General features: G+C 48.3%; 1 protein-coding gene across 1 annotated transcript; it reads left to right on the top strand.

Moving 5' to 3' along the window:
- The first annotated feature begins 731 nt into the window (after positions 1-731).
- PRPH2 (peripherin 2) lies at positions 732-14,180 on the top strand. The gene is made up of 3 exons (XM_006190652.2): positions 732-1,312; positions 10,656-10,902; positions 13,703-14,180. Exons 1-3 carry the CDS (start codon positions 732-734, stop codon positions 13,913-13,915), a joined length of 1,041 nt encoding a protein of 346 aa, XP_006190714.1. The 3' UTR covers positions 13,916-14,180.
- Positions 14,181-16,611: the final 2,431 nt, after the last annotated feature.

Raw genomic sequence — 16,611 nt, 5'->3', positions numbered from 1 at the left:
AAGTTCGCTTATTATAAATCACCTGTTCCTGTCTTTGGTCTCTTTTTCCTGTTGGTTGTTGACCTTTTGATTGTGAAATTGTGGGAATTAAATTTTTTTTTTTGCTCATTCATTCTTTTGTCACATGTTGCAAATGTTTTCTCATCATCTGTCATTTGTTTTTTTACTTGGACAATGATGTCTTTTTTCCCCATAGAAAGTTTTAAATTTCAAAAGAGTCTGGGTTGGAAACATGCTTCTAGGGAGACACATGATCTGAGCCAAACCTCCAGATACAATCGCCCATTCCTCTGGCCTTTTTGCTCCTGATTCTCCATGCTGAACCCAGAGCTCTGTGCCTCAGTGTGTCTGTGGAGGCTCCTCTTGGCCATGTTCTGAAACTGGCACGGCTTTATCTAATGGGATGAACCTGGCTAAAGAGATTAGCAAGATGTCTTGTGGATCCCACTTTTAATCTGCAGCCTTCAGGGTGTCCCTCCTTGGCTGGGAAGGGAGCTGCAGAAACGACACTGAGAACTGGCCCCTTCATGAGCTGTGATTCTGAGGCTTCCACTACTGAGTTAACGGGGGTCCCAGGCAAGGGGCACAACATGGGCAGCCCCCAGAGCAGCTCCCTGCAGCTTGGGCCATCTGCACCCTTCCCAAGGCCCTGAGTCTTCAGCCTCTGGGCTCACTGAGGTCAGGAGTGGGAGCTGTGCTGTGGGAGGCTGCCCGGACTGCACTGAGAAAGCATGGCGCTGCTGAAAATCAAATTTGACCAGAAGAAGCGGGTCAAGTTGGCCCAAGGGCTCTGGCTCATGAACTGGCTCTCCGTGTTGGCTGGTATCATCATCTTTGGCTTAGGGCTGTTCCTGAAGGTTGAACTGCGGAAGAGGAGCGATGTGATGGACAATTCTGAGAGCCATTTTGTGCCCAATTCCCTGATAGGGATGGGGGTGCTGTCCTGTGTCTTCAACTCTCTGGCTGGGAAGATCTGCTATGATGCCCTGGACCCTGCCAAGTATGCCAAGTGGAAGCCCTGGCTGAAGTCATACCTGGCTGTCTGTGTCCTCTTCAACATTGCACTCTTCCTGGTGGCCCTCTGCTGCTTCCTATTGCGGGGCTCTCTGGAGAGCACCCTGGCCCATGGGCTCAAGAATGGCATGAAGTTCTACCGGGACACAGACACCCCGGGCAGGTGCTTCATGAAGAAGACCATTGACATGCTGCAGATCGAGTTCAAGTGCTGCGGCAACAATGGCTTTCGGGATTGGTTTGAGATTCAGTGGATCAGCAACCGCTACCTGGATTTTTCCTCCAAAGAAGTCAAAGAGTGAGTGGCCTCTAGTTCTGGGGTCAGAGTGATATGGGGACACGGAGACCCAAGCCTCTAACTCCTCCTGTCCAGTGCCTTTTTCTCCCCATTGGGTGCTCTGGGGGCACAACTTATTACTGTGTATGTGAAGGTGTATTTTGTTGGACCATATGGAATTGTCGATATTCTATCATTTTTGACCTATAAAAACAGCAGTCCCATATGGTTCAACCTAATGTTTGGCTAAGGTTGGAGGAAGCTGCTTGAATGGGGGCCCCGGGAGGGGATCCAGCCAGGATTGTGTGTCTGCTTCATGCAGGAGGGATGGAGGGAATTCGTGGGTCACATATACTGAGACGTTATCTGGCTTCTTGTCTCATTCACTCAGAGTGAATGGATTCAGCCCTACAAGTGTAGATTTCTTGGTTTGTTCTCTTGTTTTTCAACCTTTCAACCCTGAGCATACATTCCCAAGGTGTCTGTCCTTGGATACGGTGTAAAGAGCAGAGGATGGGGCGGTCGGGGATCTAGACAGTAGTTTTGACTATGTTGTTACTTAGATGGTGACCTTGGACGAGGCACTTAACACCCTGGGCCTTTGCTTGCCCAGCTTTAAATGAAGGTACCAGGATACACAGCCTTGGAGGTCATCTCCTTGCTCTGTCTAGAGCCAGGCACAGGACAGGTGGTCAGTAAATGCCTGCTGATATTTACCACTTAAATCATGACAGTGCAACTCGATAAACTGTTCCTAAAGTCTTCTTGGCATGTACAAAAATAAAATCCTGAGGGGGGGGTGTAGGAAGGTGATGCTGAGAAAGAGAACCTCACCCTTTGTGCTATCCCCTCATGGGCTGACTCCGGCATGCCACTCTTCCAAAAGACCCACTATTGCGGGTCTTGAGTCATTTTCCAGGGAAAGGGCAGCCTGCCCTGAGCCAGCGACTGTTCCCATTCCCTGGCTGAGGCTAGGGGTTCAGTTGTTCATCCAGGTGGTTTATTTGAGTGAGGCTGGTGATCCCAGGGGACGTGCATGCTGGGCGTCGGGCACACTGGCAGGCAGTGGGAGATGGTTGCAGCCCAGACAACACTGGTGAACCCCAGATGGATAGCTTAGCTGCTCCTTGGATGGAAGGGAAGTCAGACTGAAGGTCACTGCTCAGGAGTTTTTTCTCTGTGAGTGGGGATTACTGCTACAAATCCCTTGTCAAGGAGGCTTGTAAGCCTGCCCTTCCTAGGGGACAGGTCCACAGAGACAGTGCAAAGCAGTTGATTTGTATAAGTTGCCTTGGGAAGCTGTGAAGCCAGGGGGACATGCAGAATCCCTGGGGATGTGGAGAGTGAGAGAGCGGGAGATGATGGTAGATAAAGGGGAAGGGGCTTCTCATCTTTTCCTCTATCTTTTTCCTTGATTGTCTTCTGCAGAGTCAGTCCTTGGTGAGACTTAGGAGAGCTCTCTGTAATCCCCAAATCCCCTTTTGTCCCAGGGCAGAGAAACGTTCCAGGCTGCTCTACTCCCAGTGGTCGGTGTATCTAGATTTTCAGGCAAACGTTAAACTTGATCAAAATTACAATGCCCCATACCAATTTATTGGTGTGAAACTCTCCTGACTCCCTCAACTTGGAAAAAAGTTACTCGGCTATGGAAAAAAATATAGTGACAACATTAAGAGAAACAAAACAGAAAAAGAAATTCAAGTCAAATTCTCACCCACAACTGATCAATGGCCTTACTTTTTCCATGTTTCAGTCTAGTCTTATTAATATTTACATGACATAGTGTAACCATAGTATAAATACAACTGAGTGCCCCATTTTGATAGTATAACATTTGTGTAATGTTCAAAACACTCATTTCCCCCCAACTTTACTGAGATATTCAGTAATTGACAAGATTGTATAAGTTTAGCATGTACAACCTGTTGATTTGATACACTTATAAATTGCAAAATGACTACCACCATAGCACTCGCTAACACCTGCATCACATCACATAATTAACTTTGTGTGTGTGCTTAGAACTTTTAAGACCTACTCTTTTAGCAGTTTTCAAGTATTGATAATTCTAGAGTCATCATGCTGTATGTTACATCTCCAGAACTTACTTGTTACCGGAATCCCTCTTTGACCACCATCCCCCTAACCAGCATCAGTCCCTGGCAACCACCATTCTAGTCTCTGTTTCTAAGCATTTGGCTTTTTTAGATTACAGTATAAGTGAGCTCATAGACTATTTGTCTAAAATGATCATGTTTAATGGTTGCATAATATTCCATGGAACGGGCGGATACCCTTAGGCAGGCATTCAGGTTGTTCTCATTACTTCCATTATAGATGGAACTGGAAGGGCCTTGAAGGCTTTGATTCCCTATCTTGGTCTCTCTCTTACTTACCTTAGGTTCAAATTCCAGGAAGACAAAGCTTGTTTCAAGATGCAGCTATCTTTCTTTCTTTCTTTCTTTTTGAGGGGAGAGGTAATTAGATTTATTTATTAATTTTAGTGGAGAAGACGCAACTTTAGAACAAAAATGTTCTTCTCTTTTCCAACCACCCACCCTGTGACGTCATACTCCTGTGCTGCCAAGGGTACTGCCTGATAGGGTCACCTTCACAAAGAGAGGATCACATTTCCCACAAACTACTTAATGATCAATTCCCGACACCCATAAGCAAAATGAGGCTCCTGGGGCAGGGTCCAGAAAGCTTTGTGGAGCTGGATTTGCCTGGGGCCAGAGCTAGCACAGCCTTATCTGCGGGTAGAAGGAATGAACAAACAGGAATGGGAGAATGTGGACTGATTCCGCCCTCCCCCGCCTCCCCCATCCAGGGACAATAAAATTGTTCTCTGTTCACATTTCAACTGCTTCATTTAGGAGGATTAAGAAATTAACTTGGTAAAGCCAGGTCCCCCATATCCTCCCCTAAAAACATAAATTGTGGTGTTTTTTGTTTTTTTGAGATCCCAGCACTGAAAGTGGTAAGCATTTACCTCCTGGCTTCTCTCAGCTGCAGCCTCAGGGCCTGGAGTCTGAGGCAACACCAGTGAAGAGAAGCAGGAGTGGGGCTTACCAGGAGGGCAGGATTATCTTCCTACAAGATCTCTTAAAAAGGAATTCTGCTCCGACTTTTCCCTTTCCCCACAATTCTGGGGAGCCAGCAAAGGACTAGGGGGAGTCGTACTCCCCTCCCTGACCCTGAGGACTCTGGGGAGGCGGTCCCAGGAGCAGCGAGCTGGTCAGGAGGTGGGAAATCTGGAGAAAATGCACCAGGATCCTCCACTGATGCTGATATTGGGCTTGGGCAGTGTCCAGTGCCCATGACTTCTGATCATTTCTGCAGGTTCTGTCCCTGGAGTTTCTCTTTCCATTTGTTTGATGTGTACCCTGCTGGACTAGATGTGTGAAAGTTCAGGTCCTTACCAGTCCTCACCTGAGAGGAGGAGCTGGGTTGTTGCACACAGGGCTTCCTTGGGCCTCCCCAGGTATCCCTTGCGGGTCCCCTAGGAAAAAGCACGGGTGCTTGTGGGCTCAGCAAGCAAGGAGGAATGACTGGGTTTTAGAGATTTCCCAGGGAAATCTTTAAGGTCAACAGCTGGTTCCTGAAGGTGTCTGAGCTGAACAATGAGCTCAGGTGGGGACAATTCAAGACTTTTACAAGACTTTACAAGCCTTTGGCCCCCTGTCTCAGGCAAGTAGCCTGGTAGCCAGATCCCACCTCAGCCTGTCCCACACAATATTAATGATGCTCAATAAAACTAATATTACTATCATCTAATACCCAGTCTGTGTTCACTATTCTCTGATTATCTCAAGATGTCTTTTACAGTTGGTTTGTTCAAATCAGGATTTGAACCACACTGGTCTCTTAAGTCTCTTTTACTTTAAACAGTTACCTTTTTCATGCCATGTGTGTCTTGGAGGAAGTTGGCCATTTGTCCTGCAGAATTTCCCACATTCTGGGGTTGGACCGTTGCAGCCAAGTGGTGTCATCTAACATGTTGTTCTGTCTCCAGCATTTCCCTGTAAACCAGCAGTCAGGGCTGAGGTGCGGCTAGATTCAGGTTCAGTTTTGGCAAGAACACCCCCTAAGGTGCTGCTATGAGCACCTTACTGCCTCAACACCAGGAGGGACATGAGGTTTTCAGCCAGTTTACAATTCCTTTAAAGTTTCTCCCTGTTTTCAGGATGAGCTGAGCTTCAGTGTCTTGGGGTGAGAGGCAGAACACAAGGAAGCTCAGAGGCCTTGGCACTGTCAGTATGAAGGAACTGTCGGCCAGGAAGGACTGGCCTGGGGCCCTCAGTCTGAGGGAGAAGCTGGCACGAAGCTCTCTCACTTGACTGTCCTTCCCGTGGAACCCACAGGCGATGGCACCTGCTCCCTCTTCCTGAACAATTAACAGAAAGTCTGCACCTTGGCTAGGGGATCCCTGAGGCAGGGCTGTCTCCCCTCAGACCGGGGCTCCCTGAAGGCAGGGCTGTGCCTCCCCTCAGACTGGGGCTCCCTGAGGGCGGGGCTGTGTCTCCCCTCTCTCCCCCAAGACTGTGGCTCTCTTAGGACAGGGCTGGGGCCCCACCTTCTTCTGTCCTCCCTCACCACTTGCAGTTCTTTATCTCCAGTGACTACTCAAAAAAGAAATCAAATAAATACTAATATCAGTATTTCAACAAAATACTGAATATTGTATATTCACTTGCTGTATACCAGGTGCTCTATGTGTATTATCCCAATTAATCCCCACCACGCCTCTGTCATATTATTGTCAGGCCATTATATTGTCATTTCTCAGGTGAGAAAACAGACTCAAAGAGGTCAAGTGAATTGCCAGGTTTCTCCATTACCCCAGAGAGAGGTGCACCCTTTAATGAGGTACATTTATTTGGAAGAGACAGAAGGGCTTGTTCAGTCAGAGGAGCACACAGACTGGTATTATGCTTGGCGTGGGGAAGGCCATGATCTGTGTTTTGAGGTTGTTACTAGATGAGATCCCTCTTAGAAATAGTCGGAGACACTCAGCTGGCATTCTGGTTGGGGCGGACTTATTCTCAGTTACAATCCTGGCTCCCTCCTCTCCCCTCCCCTGCTCATTGCCATACAGCTTTCCTTATTGACTTACTGATTCACCTACTAAATTATGTTGGTTTTTCCAGGAAAACTCTAACATGATGATTTTCCCAAGTCATATGTAACTTGGCTATGGGAGACTGAACTAGAACAAAGCCTTATCTTAATCAAGACCCTTACAAGACTTGGTGAGCCCTGAGCAGAGATTTGTAGCCTGGGAAATACTCTGATATAAATAGCCAGCTCACCACCCTAAGGAGCTCTCTGCCTGGCTTTGTCTTAAGAGGGTGAGTGGAGCCTTAATCTGTGGTTGGAACCAGGGCAAGCACTAAGTAAACAAGACAGTGCTTCCGCGGGGGAGGGAGGGGTAGTTCCAGATATGTGGGACCCCAAGAGGTCCTAGGCTTGGTGAGGGAGCTGGGGAAACCACAGCATCCACTGAGCCAGGCCTATGTCCCCATGCTGACCAGGGCCCTGTCCTCAGCAAGCCCCAGTCTGAGGGGAGACACAGCCCTCCCTCAGGGAGTATAAGGCAGACCTGTAGGATTTACCCCAGCTTAGGGACACCTGGAGAGTGCATAGGAGAGATGATGTTGGACAGGGAAGGGCTCCTGGGACAGTGAAGAGTGGAGAGAACTCATACTTTCCTAGAAAGTTTAACTAGAAAAGCCAACAGGCAGGAAGAACCGAGAGACTCTGAGGAAACTCTGAGGGGAAGAGGGGGCAACTGCTATGGGCTGGTCTTCCACTTCCTGTGTGGCTTTGGGTGAGGCCCTGCCCCACCCTAGGCCCGACTTCTCCCCAGCAGAACAGTATGGTGGGTTGTAGGGTGCCCCCTAGGTGGCTCTGAGTGTGGAGAAGCAGCATTCTTCTCAGACCTGTGTCAAATGCATTCCTCCAACTGCCTCTTTTAAACCTCCCCACAGCCGCTGAGGGGGTCTGATTATCCCACCTCACACAGGTCCAGAGAGTGAAGCTCCACGCTTCACAAATGCAGATTTGGGACTCAAAGGCTGACTCTTTCTGCTCTACCCACTCCTCCCCATGGGGACATTGGGAATGGCCCAGGTGGGACATTGTGCAGGCGGAAACAGGCTCAAGGGACAGCCTGTAGGTGAGGAAGAGGGCCGAATAGTGTTAGGCCTGTTGGGGTTGGTCTTGGGGGCATCTGCTCAGTCCTACAGGGGCTGCTGGCCCCTCAGGAGAGGGGCCAGGAGCCCCAAGCTGAAGGCCCTCTGCTTCAGTCCTCCACCCAGGACCACCACACAGGTGCCGCACTGGGGGCTGGGCAGGAGAGCTGCTCCCACAGAGTTCACGGTGTAGCTGAACGTCAGCAGCTGCCACTTCCATTTCTGGACAGATGTCTCACAGCCCTGCCCTCGCAGACACGGCCGCTGCCCTCACAGAAGGCACTCACTGCTTCTTTTCCACAGTTGGCGAGGCCGGTGCCATTCATGCACAAGTGATGGCCCCCAGCAGTGTCAGGTGGTCTGTCCCACATGCTGCTCCCTGAGGGCACACGCAGCTGACGTGAAGTGAGGGCTCTTGCTCAGCACCCTGCCCAGCCCAGGCCCAGGAGTCCACATCTTTTGCCCACTTACTATGTACCAGGCTCTCTTCTAAGCCTTTTCACCTGGTTCTCTTCATACAATCCTCACCTCAACTCCATTTTCCAGATGAGGGAGCTGAGGCCCGATGAGGTTAAGGTACTTGTCCCGAGGGATGAACCGGGAGTTAACAGGTGGTCCAGCTGCCATCACGGTCCTGGGCCACCTATGCACCCAGAGCCATCCATTCTCTGGGCAGTGGGTCCTGTCCATGAAGCAGGTCAGGGACTGCAGGGTGTGTGGAAATTCAGTTGTCATAATGCAGGTGAGGATTATTCTGGAACCAAGTAGGCCACATTGTGCAGAGCCTTCCTCAGGTCCTAATCATACAGAGCAGCAGAGAGTTCACTGAAAAGGAACCACAAGTGGATCTTAAACATATCAAAAGATACTCAACTTCACTTATAATGAGAAAAATGGAAATTAGAACCACCCTGAGATACTATTTTTCATCTATCAGGCTGGCAAAGAACAAAAATCTGTATGGGTGTGGCTGTGCGGCTGGTGGGAGTGTGACTGTACAACCCCCAGGGGAGAGGTAGGGCAGGGCTCAGGTGCAATCACAGATGGATCCTCTGATACAGGGATGCCTCTTCTAGGAATTTGCCCTCTAGGTATATTCCCAATGTGCAAAATGACCCATATCCATGTTTGTTTTAACAGGAGACTGGGAAACCCCCAACTATGTTCCATAGCTTGTAATAACCTATAATGAAAAAGAATAAACATCCATCAGTAGGCAACTGGATAATACCCCATGCGCCATCTGCGGTTACCATTTAAACCTGGAGAACATTCCCCATCATAGATATGAAAGACCTCTAAGATACTGCTAAGGGAAAAAAGAACGGTTCAAGACACAATGTATATAAGGTTACCATTTGGGTTAAAAAAAAAAAGAGAGAAGGGGACAGGGTAATAGCTCAGTCGTAGAGCACCTGCTTAGCATGAATGAGGTCCTGGGTTCAATCCCCAGTACCTCCATTAAAAGTATATGTATACACACAAAAAAGGGAAACCTAGGAAGAATAAGAACTTTGCAGAATCTGAGTTTGCTTGTCCATGCTTGTCCACCCAGGCCTCCCTAGAAGGACAGACAGAGCTGGCCACAGTGAGGGCACCCAGAGGCTAAGGGACAATAATGAGTGGTAGACTTTCTTTGTACTGAGATTTTATTTAGAAGCTATACACAGACATCTTTTTTTTTTAAGAGCACAATTATAATTCCAATGAACACTGCTGAAAATAATTTCTAAACAGTTACATGCTCCTTATTCTTGTGCTGTAGAAGTCTGCTGCTATTATGTAATGCATCGTTCATGTGCAACTCAAAAAAAAAAAAAAAACACCTTTTTCACTCCAGATAACATGCACACGGCCAAGGGTGCAAATCTTCAGTGTGTAGTTCCATGAATTTTGACATAAAGTCACCTGGGTAAGCACGCTCAGATCACGGAGGACATACCCAGCCTGCCTGATGGGGAAGGGGCGGCCTTTCACTGTAAAGATGGCTGTCCTTTTTGAATTCTGAACCTGCAGGAATGTATGGTGTGCTCTAACCAATATATGCATAAATAGAGAAATGCAAAATTGTGCAAGCTGCATCCTTCAGGTGAGTAAGGAGCTCCTATCCAGCTGGGGGCAGAGCTCAATGTGGATGGTAAGCCAGCCGTGGCAGACTCCTGCATAGGCCCAGGCCCAGGCCTTCTGGAAACATCTGTTGAGCAGAACTGATCCAGCCAGAGGGGTCCTTGGTCCCCAATGACATGTAAGGGGGAAATGAGGTTGGAGAGGAGGCTGGGGGTTAAATCTGCTGGTCACGAATGCTAGGCAGAGCCTTATTCTACAGTCACCACCTGTCCTGCTGCTCTTCCTACCAGCCTGGTACAGCTCCAAGAAATCATTGCATGCCAGGGATTGACAGCACAAAGAGTGGTTGGATGATTTTTTTTAAAGTAAATCTTTATTTTGGGCTTTATAAAAAGCAATGCAGTACCCCACAGACTGGTGTTAAATGTCTACAGTGCAAAATCCACGTGACACACATAAAAGTTGCCAGGAGTACAGTGCTCTTGTTGATTTTGTATTCAGTCAGGTTAAACAATGGACAATAAAAGAATGAGCACGTTCCTCATGTGCATGATTCATTCTTGTCTAAATGCCCCAACCTGTGACTTCTTTACTTTTCCTACTGCTAGTTATCCAAGATCATGAGGAAACACTGAATCTCTAAAGGTCATCCTCTGGCAGAGCAGTACAGTAAACAGCATTCTGAATCTAAGTTTTACCAAAGGTTGCTCAGAGGGTTCCAGGGGGTAAATGCTGGGCAATTTCAGGATCAGCAGGTCCACAGAATTCTTGAAATGTCATTATAAACTTATTTTGTTGAATCTCCATTGCTAAGCAAGGGCCAGAATATGTGTGTTTCCCATTTACTTGCTTCTTGGTTTACCATGTATCTCAACCATCTAAACATAAGCTCCAGGAGGGCTGGGGCATCGGCTCTCCAGGGTCACTGCTCCATCTTCAGCACCTCGCGCAGTGGCTGGTGCATCCTCGGTGCACAGCAAATAATTCTTGAGGGAGCAAATGAATGAATGAATGAAGGAGTGAATATTCTAGCTTTTCAGAGTGAGGGGTGGGCGGAGCTGGCACCCCAGAAGCTGGTCTCAAGCCATCTGTTTCTCCTCCAGTCGTGTCAAGAGCAATGTGGATGGGCGGTACCTGCTGGATGGAGTCCCCTTCAGCTGCTGCAACCCCAACTCGCCGCGGCCCTGCATCCAGTACCAGCTCACCAACAACTCAGCGCACTACAGCTACGACCACCAGACAGAGGAGCTCAACCTGTGGGTGCGTGGCTGCCGGGCCGCCCTGCTTAGCTACTACAGCAACCTCATGAACTCCATGGGTGCCGTGGTGCTCCTTGTCTGGCTCTTCGAGGTAGGTCCCGGGCCAGCGCAGGGCAGGGCGAGAGGGAGGGACCTGCCCCTTTGGGGTTTGATGGGGTGAAGCTGGGCCTGGAACATGTCTCCCTCCTCGGAACCAGCCCTCTGTCCACCATGGGTCAGGCAGGCCCAGGCTTGAACACCAGCACTTCCACTTTTTTTTGGTTTGTTTCTGTCTTATCACTTAAAAAAGAGAATTTATTGAGTTGAAATTCATAGCAGATACAATTGACTATTTTAAAGTGAACAATTTGGTGGCATTTAGCACATTCACAATGTTGTGGGACCACTACCTCTATCTTGTTCCAAAACACTTCCATCACCCCCTCATGAAAACCTCATACCCATTAATGCAGTCAGTCCCCCTCCACACCTCCCCCTAAGTCCCTGGCAATCACCAATCTGTGTTCTGTCCTTGTGGATTTATCTATTCTGGACATTTCATATAAATGGAATCATATAGTATGTGACCTTTTATATCTGGTTTCTTTCACTTTGCATGTTTTAGAGGTTCATCCTGTGTCTCTCCTTCTTTAGTCTGAGGTCTTGGAAAGTTATTTAACCTCTCTGTTATACAGGGCTGACAGCATTTAGCTTTGGGACTGTTGGGAGGCAACAGGAGATAACAGGCACACTGAGGTGTTCAGTAAGTGATGTGAGAGTCTCCTGAGATTCTGGTAGCAATTTACCTGTTATTCTAATTATTTATAGGCTCATATTTTCTCATCTGTAAAGATTAACTCCTGTCTGTAGCTACAGGGCTTGAAATGCAGCAAGGCCTCATTCATTCATTTGTTGAAGAGATACTTCTCACAGTGCCGGGTGCTGTCCTGGGTGCTGAACAAGAACCTGAGTTAGTGAGTGGTAAACCATGGTGGCACAGAGGGTGACTCATGGGCCCCTGCTTTGAGCTGACAGCAGAAAACCCAAACTCCAAAATCCAAATGTACAGAAACATTAGGTGAGAAAACTTCACCCACCAGAGAGGAGTCACTGAAAAGTTCCTTTAAGTAAGTCAATCCTTAGTACTACGGAAAGCCATGTGCTCTCAGCTGAAACACACCACTTCTAACTCACCACATCACACCAGAGGAGCTGTACTGCCTGTGTGTGTGTGGGTGGTGGTGGTGGAGGGAGGACTCCTTTTAATACTGAGGCAAATGCAAGCAAGCATATTCATGACGATTTATTGGTCATGGACTCCTTGAGGTAGAGTCTTGGGAATGAGTGGGTAGAATGAGAAGGTAAGAAAGTCATGTCCCTTGAAAACCCATGAAAAGAAGAGTGAAAGAATAGCAGAATCATTGAGAAAATGGGGCTCAATTGGCTGCCTCTCAATTTACCCACCTTGCCAGGAATCTAATGATTGCTTAAGATGAGGAACTGTTTGTTCACTAGAAACAGGGAGTTTGAATGCTGCTGACTTTCACCCGAGGCCTTTAGTGGGCAACCTCTGTAAGAGTACAAAGGTGGCTGAGGTGATGATAGGATTCTGCCCTGAGTCATGCCCTCCTGGGGTTCATAATTCAGTTAGGAGATGACATCTTACTCATGAACCAAAGGGAGTGCCAATATCAAATGCAAAATTCATAGTGCAGCAGGGGCCTCCTTGAGAAAAGCAGGAACAAATCAGAGTGGGCACATGCACACCAAGAGGACTGCCTGGAGGAGGTGAGTTTTCCACTTTAAAAATATTTTATTACTATTATCATCTATTATAGTAATTATAAAATGCTCCCAGAGCATTTATTCAACAGGATGTTTACTGAGGCCCTGCCACCACTGGGTGCTGATCTAGGGGCTGGGATAGTGGGTGAACAAGATGCATTAGGGGCTATCCCTGCCCTCAGATGGCAGACATTCTCCATCAGCAGGCCTAGTCCTCTCACAGAATTTGTTGTATCATCAAAGGAGGAGTGTAAGACAGCAAACCAGGAATTTGTGTAGAAGCAAGTGGCTAACACAATACATGATGAGAAAAGTGACAATACTTACCACACTGACTAATAACCAACTACAGCTGACACTCCTGTGCATCCTTGCTGTGTACCAGGTACACGTAGTGAAGCATCACAGCATATGCATGAAGCAGGCAGTACTTCATCTGAACATTTGCAAACCAGAGGAGTAAACTGAAGGTTTCCTGGACACATGACTGGCTAAGTGCCAGGGCTGGGGTTTGAACTCAGACATTTTGGCACCAGAGTCTGCCCCAGTGACTGACAGTAAACAGATCCAAACAAATCACCCACTTACTCTCAGAGTAATAAAAATAATAGGAGAGGGAAATCACATTAGTATATTGTTTGCAGAAAAGGAGGTGACTTTTTAATTCTGTCTAACAAAGTTATTGAGCACCCAATATGTGCCAAGCAACATGCTAGGAATGAAGTGAGGGTGGGGGTAGGCACAGGGAGGAGCCCAGAATTAATGCCCCTGGGATGGGAGAGACCTGAGGGGAAGGAGGGGGGCACCCGCTGGGCATTGCAGCTGAAGTGACAGGTGAACGTGGAGGGGAGCAGTGTTCTAGGCAGAGAAAATAGCAGGGATCCAAAGAAGCCCAGGGTGGCTGGAAAGGGAGGAGACTGGGGCCCGAGATGTGGCTACAGCTGAGGCAGGTATCTGGAGTGCCCAGGCCTGGCTGGGGCGGGCAGCCCTTTGCCAACCCAGACCCAACAGAGCCTTGTTCTAAGGGCCCCAGGGATGAGCGGGCTGGTGCCCCCCATGGTTTCCTAATAGCCCCCACCCCAGCTACTTCTCCCAGACCTCCTCTAAGTCTCCTCTCCCCATACCAGGTGACCATCACCATTGGGCTGCGCTACCTGCACACGGCACTGGAAGGTGTGCCCAACCCCGAGGACCCTGAGTGCGTGAGTGAGGGCTGGCTTCTGGAGAAGAGTGTGCCAGAGACCTGGAAGGCCTTTCTGGAGAGCGTAAAAAAGCTGGGCAAGGGTAACCAGGTGGAAGCTGAGGGAGCAGAAGCAGGCCCGTCCCCAGAGGCTGGCTGACGGCCCCGGGACCCCCTCCCCTTCTGAACACTGAGAAGTAGTGGACTCCAGGAAATGCGGACTCCCCCCTCGTCCAATCTCAGTCTCCCAAAGAGGCCAACATCTCACAGAGACTCTTCTGGATCGTGGGATTTAAAATTTGAGGTCCCTAAAAACTTTTGTTGAATGATTTGACTCAAAATGTGAGTGAATGAGCCCCTACTCAGGCCCGCCACCCTAGGACACACCCCCATGGTGGACTCAGGGGGCCTCTCAGTGGATGACTGTTCATGGCACAAGAATTCCGTCCTACCCTGAGGCTAATGGCCACACCTGAGGGCTGCTCCCCTTTGACAAGTTGGACATTATGAGCTCCAAGTTGCTTCATTCTATATCCAAAGTGTCATGTGGTGTACAAAACACAGGATTCTGGAAAATGTCCTGGTCATGCTGTCATTTTCTTTTTAAACGCCAAGACTGACAGTCAGCCATTTATTTGTTTAGTCACAGAAGGTGTGGGATAGTTACGCTTTTCTGAGAGTAATGGTCTCTTCAAAGCACTGAGGGCTCAAAAGAGGAATTCTCAAATCATGGGGAAAGAGAACTTAGAAACAGATTGTTTCCCCCAGCAAGAACACAGCTAAAGGCCTGCTTTTATGTCACATTCACAAGTCCTCAGTCACCTAGCCAGCAGTGAGCCACGTGCTGAGGAAGTTGGCTGTTCCAGCATGTCCCACCCCTAAAGTGCCAGTGACCTTCTTTGGCTTGTCTGTGGAAACACTGGGCTAGATGGCTGCCTTTCTGTGGAAGAGAAGCAACAATCAGACAAGAGTCTACCTTCTGGAGACCAGGCCTCACCTCTGGGTGGGCCCAGGGACACCCACACAGGTGCTGTGACAGACCCCACGGACAACACTAACTGTCTACAGTGGAGGGCAGAGTCCTCTGGGAGCTTCGTCCTGTTTCTTTCCCCAGATACCCATCCTGCAAAGTGACATTTCTGGAATGCCTCCACATTAAAGAAGATTCTTTGAGACAGCTCATCTTCCCACGCTAGTAACTGTGAGAAAAGTTTTCACTTCCCTCTGAAAAAATAGAGAGAAAGGAAGCTTCTAAAGGAAGGAGAGAATGGTTTCACTGCTGTCCTAAGAGTCTTCAGTGTGAAGAAAGTAAGACTTCCGGTGCTGCCTAGGGTATGTTCTGGGGCTCTAATTCTCACAGGCTTGAGACCAGATCAAAGATGTTTGGACACTGTCAGATTTTGGTCCCCGGTTTAATTCAATTAGACTTCTGAGCACGGAGACCAAGGAGTGATGCACACAGAAAATGCTCAGGGAATCAGCCCCTCCGACGAGGGTCAGGGAGCTCTCTCCCCATCAGGAGCGCTGAGAACCATTGTGAAAATGCTGCTCTAGGCCCACAGGTGTAAAGATGATGTTGACAGCTGTACAATAGACATTAAAAGTTATATTGTATGAAAATCACTTTTGTTAAATGCCTGTCTTAAACATATGTTCTAAATGTGTGTATCACAGGACCCCCAGTTCTAGCCAGTATTTGTTAACAAAACAAAACCTGACACTGAAAGAGTGCAGTCAGTGATCAGGCCAGCTGTTTCAAGTGTGCCTATTACCTCTCCCTCTTGCTCTTCTCTGTAAGAACAGGAGCTATTTGGTTACCTAAATAATCTCAACATTTGCTAGAGTCTGGACCAGAGCTTAGTATTTTATATGTGGCATTTTAACTTAGTGATTTAAGCAAAAATTCCAAACCATATTTTTCTGTGATCACAAAACATACTTCCCCAAATGGGGAAGTGTAAGTCTCTATGGGGCCAGGTTAGAGGGCAGATGTAAGCAAACTCAGAATCTGAGGGCTGTTAGGAGGATCCAGGGTGAAACCTGGACCCTACAATAAACATCACCCACTGGTTCAGAGCAGTGTGTTGGGAGCCTGGAGCTGGTGTACTGAATTAAGCACATACAGATTATGACCTGCTGAATGAAGGGGCACAAGCCACCCACATGGAGTTGGCAGGCAGCTCCCTCAGCATCCCAGGCCCCGCTTTGGGGAAGTGAAAACCCCAGGGTTATTTTGACTAAAGGCACAGTTTCAATGCACTCATACAAAGGGAGAAAATTCACAAGGTCTATTACTTACAGATCCCAGAACAGAAAGGCTGTGCATGTGCAACAAGCCAGGGCAAAGCAGTCCTCCGTCCCAGGTCACGAGAGCAGGAGACAGAGAGCAGCGTAGCAAGCATCTATTACTTAAGAGGTGGTTGGGGTGGGAGTCACTAACTTTTCACTAGCTCCACTCTGAGTGGTTATTTAAAAAGGTGCCCTGGGAAAAGCAGTGCAGGAACCCAGGGCAGGACTTCTAAGTCCAGGTCCTTATCCAAGAGTCCTGATCAGGGTTGTCACACTGGAAAATGCTCAGGCAGAAACTCACAATAGCTATTTTCTCATCACACAAGACTTAGGGTGAGCTGCATCCTAACAGTCTGCTCAGGGAACCAGGTGTTGACAGAGAAAACTGGCCCATCTCGTTTGGTCATCTACCAGTGCTCACCAAGACTTTGGCCAGGTTCTTCCTTGTGTCTAACCTCAGTCTTTCCTGGGGCCAGTGTAATTCATTTCTCCCAAGGGACTCAGCCAGCTTTTCAAGCCCTGCCAACTTAGCCGGGGGAGGGGGTGAGAGGTAAAGACAGTGCCTTA

The sequence above is a fragment of the Camelus ferus genome, chromosome 20 (genome assembly GCF_009834535.1).
Source record: "Camelus ferus isolate YT-003-E chromosome 20, BCGSAC_Cfer_1.0, whole genome shotgun sequence".
Lineage (NCBI taxonomy): Eukaryota > Metazoa > Chordata > Mammalia > Artiodactyla > Camelidae > Camelus > Camelus ferus.
The sequence above is the reverse complement of the archived record's forward strand: the minus strand, read 5'-3'. Positions and strand labels throughout refer to the sequence as shown.

Bases quoted from the DNA above. Each gene is read 5' to 3' on its own strand.
- PRPH2 (XM_006190652.2), top strand. From the start codon at position 732: ATGGCGCTGCTGAAAATCAAATTTGACCAGAAGAAGCGGGTCAAGTTG. The intron at 1,313-10,655 runs GTGAGTGGCCTC...TTTCTCCTCCAG, and splicing joins TCCTCCAAAGAAGTCAAAGA to TCGTGTCAAGAGCAATGTGG. The intron at 10,903-13,702 runs GTAGGTCCCGGG...TCCCCATACCAG, and splicing joins TCCTTGTCTGGCTCTTCGAG to GTGACCATCACCATTGGGCT.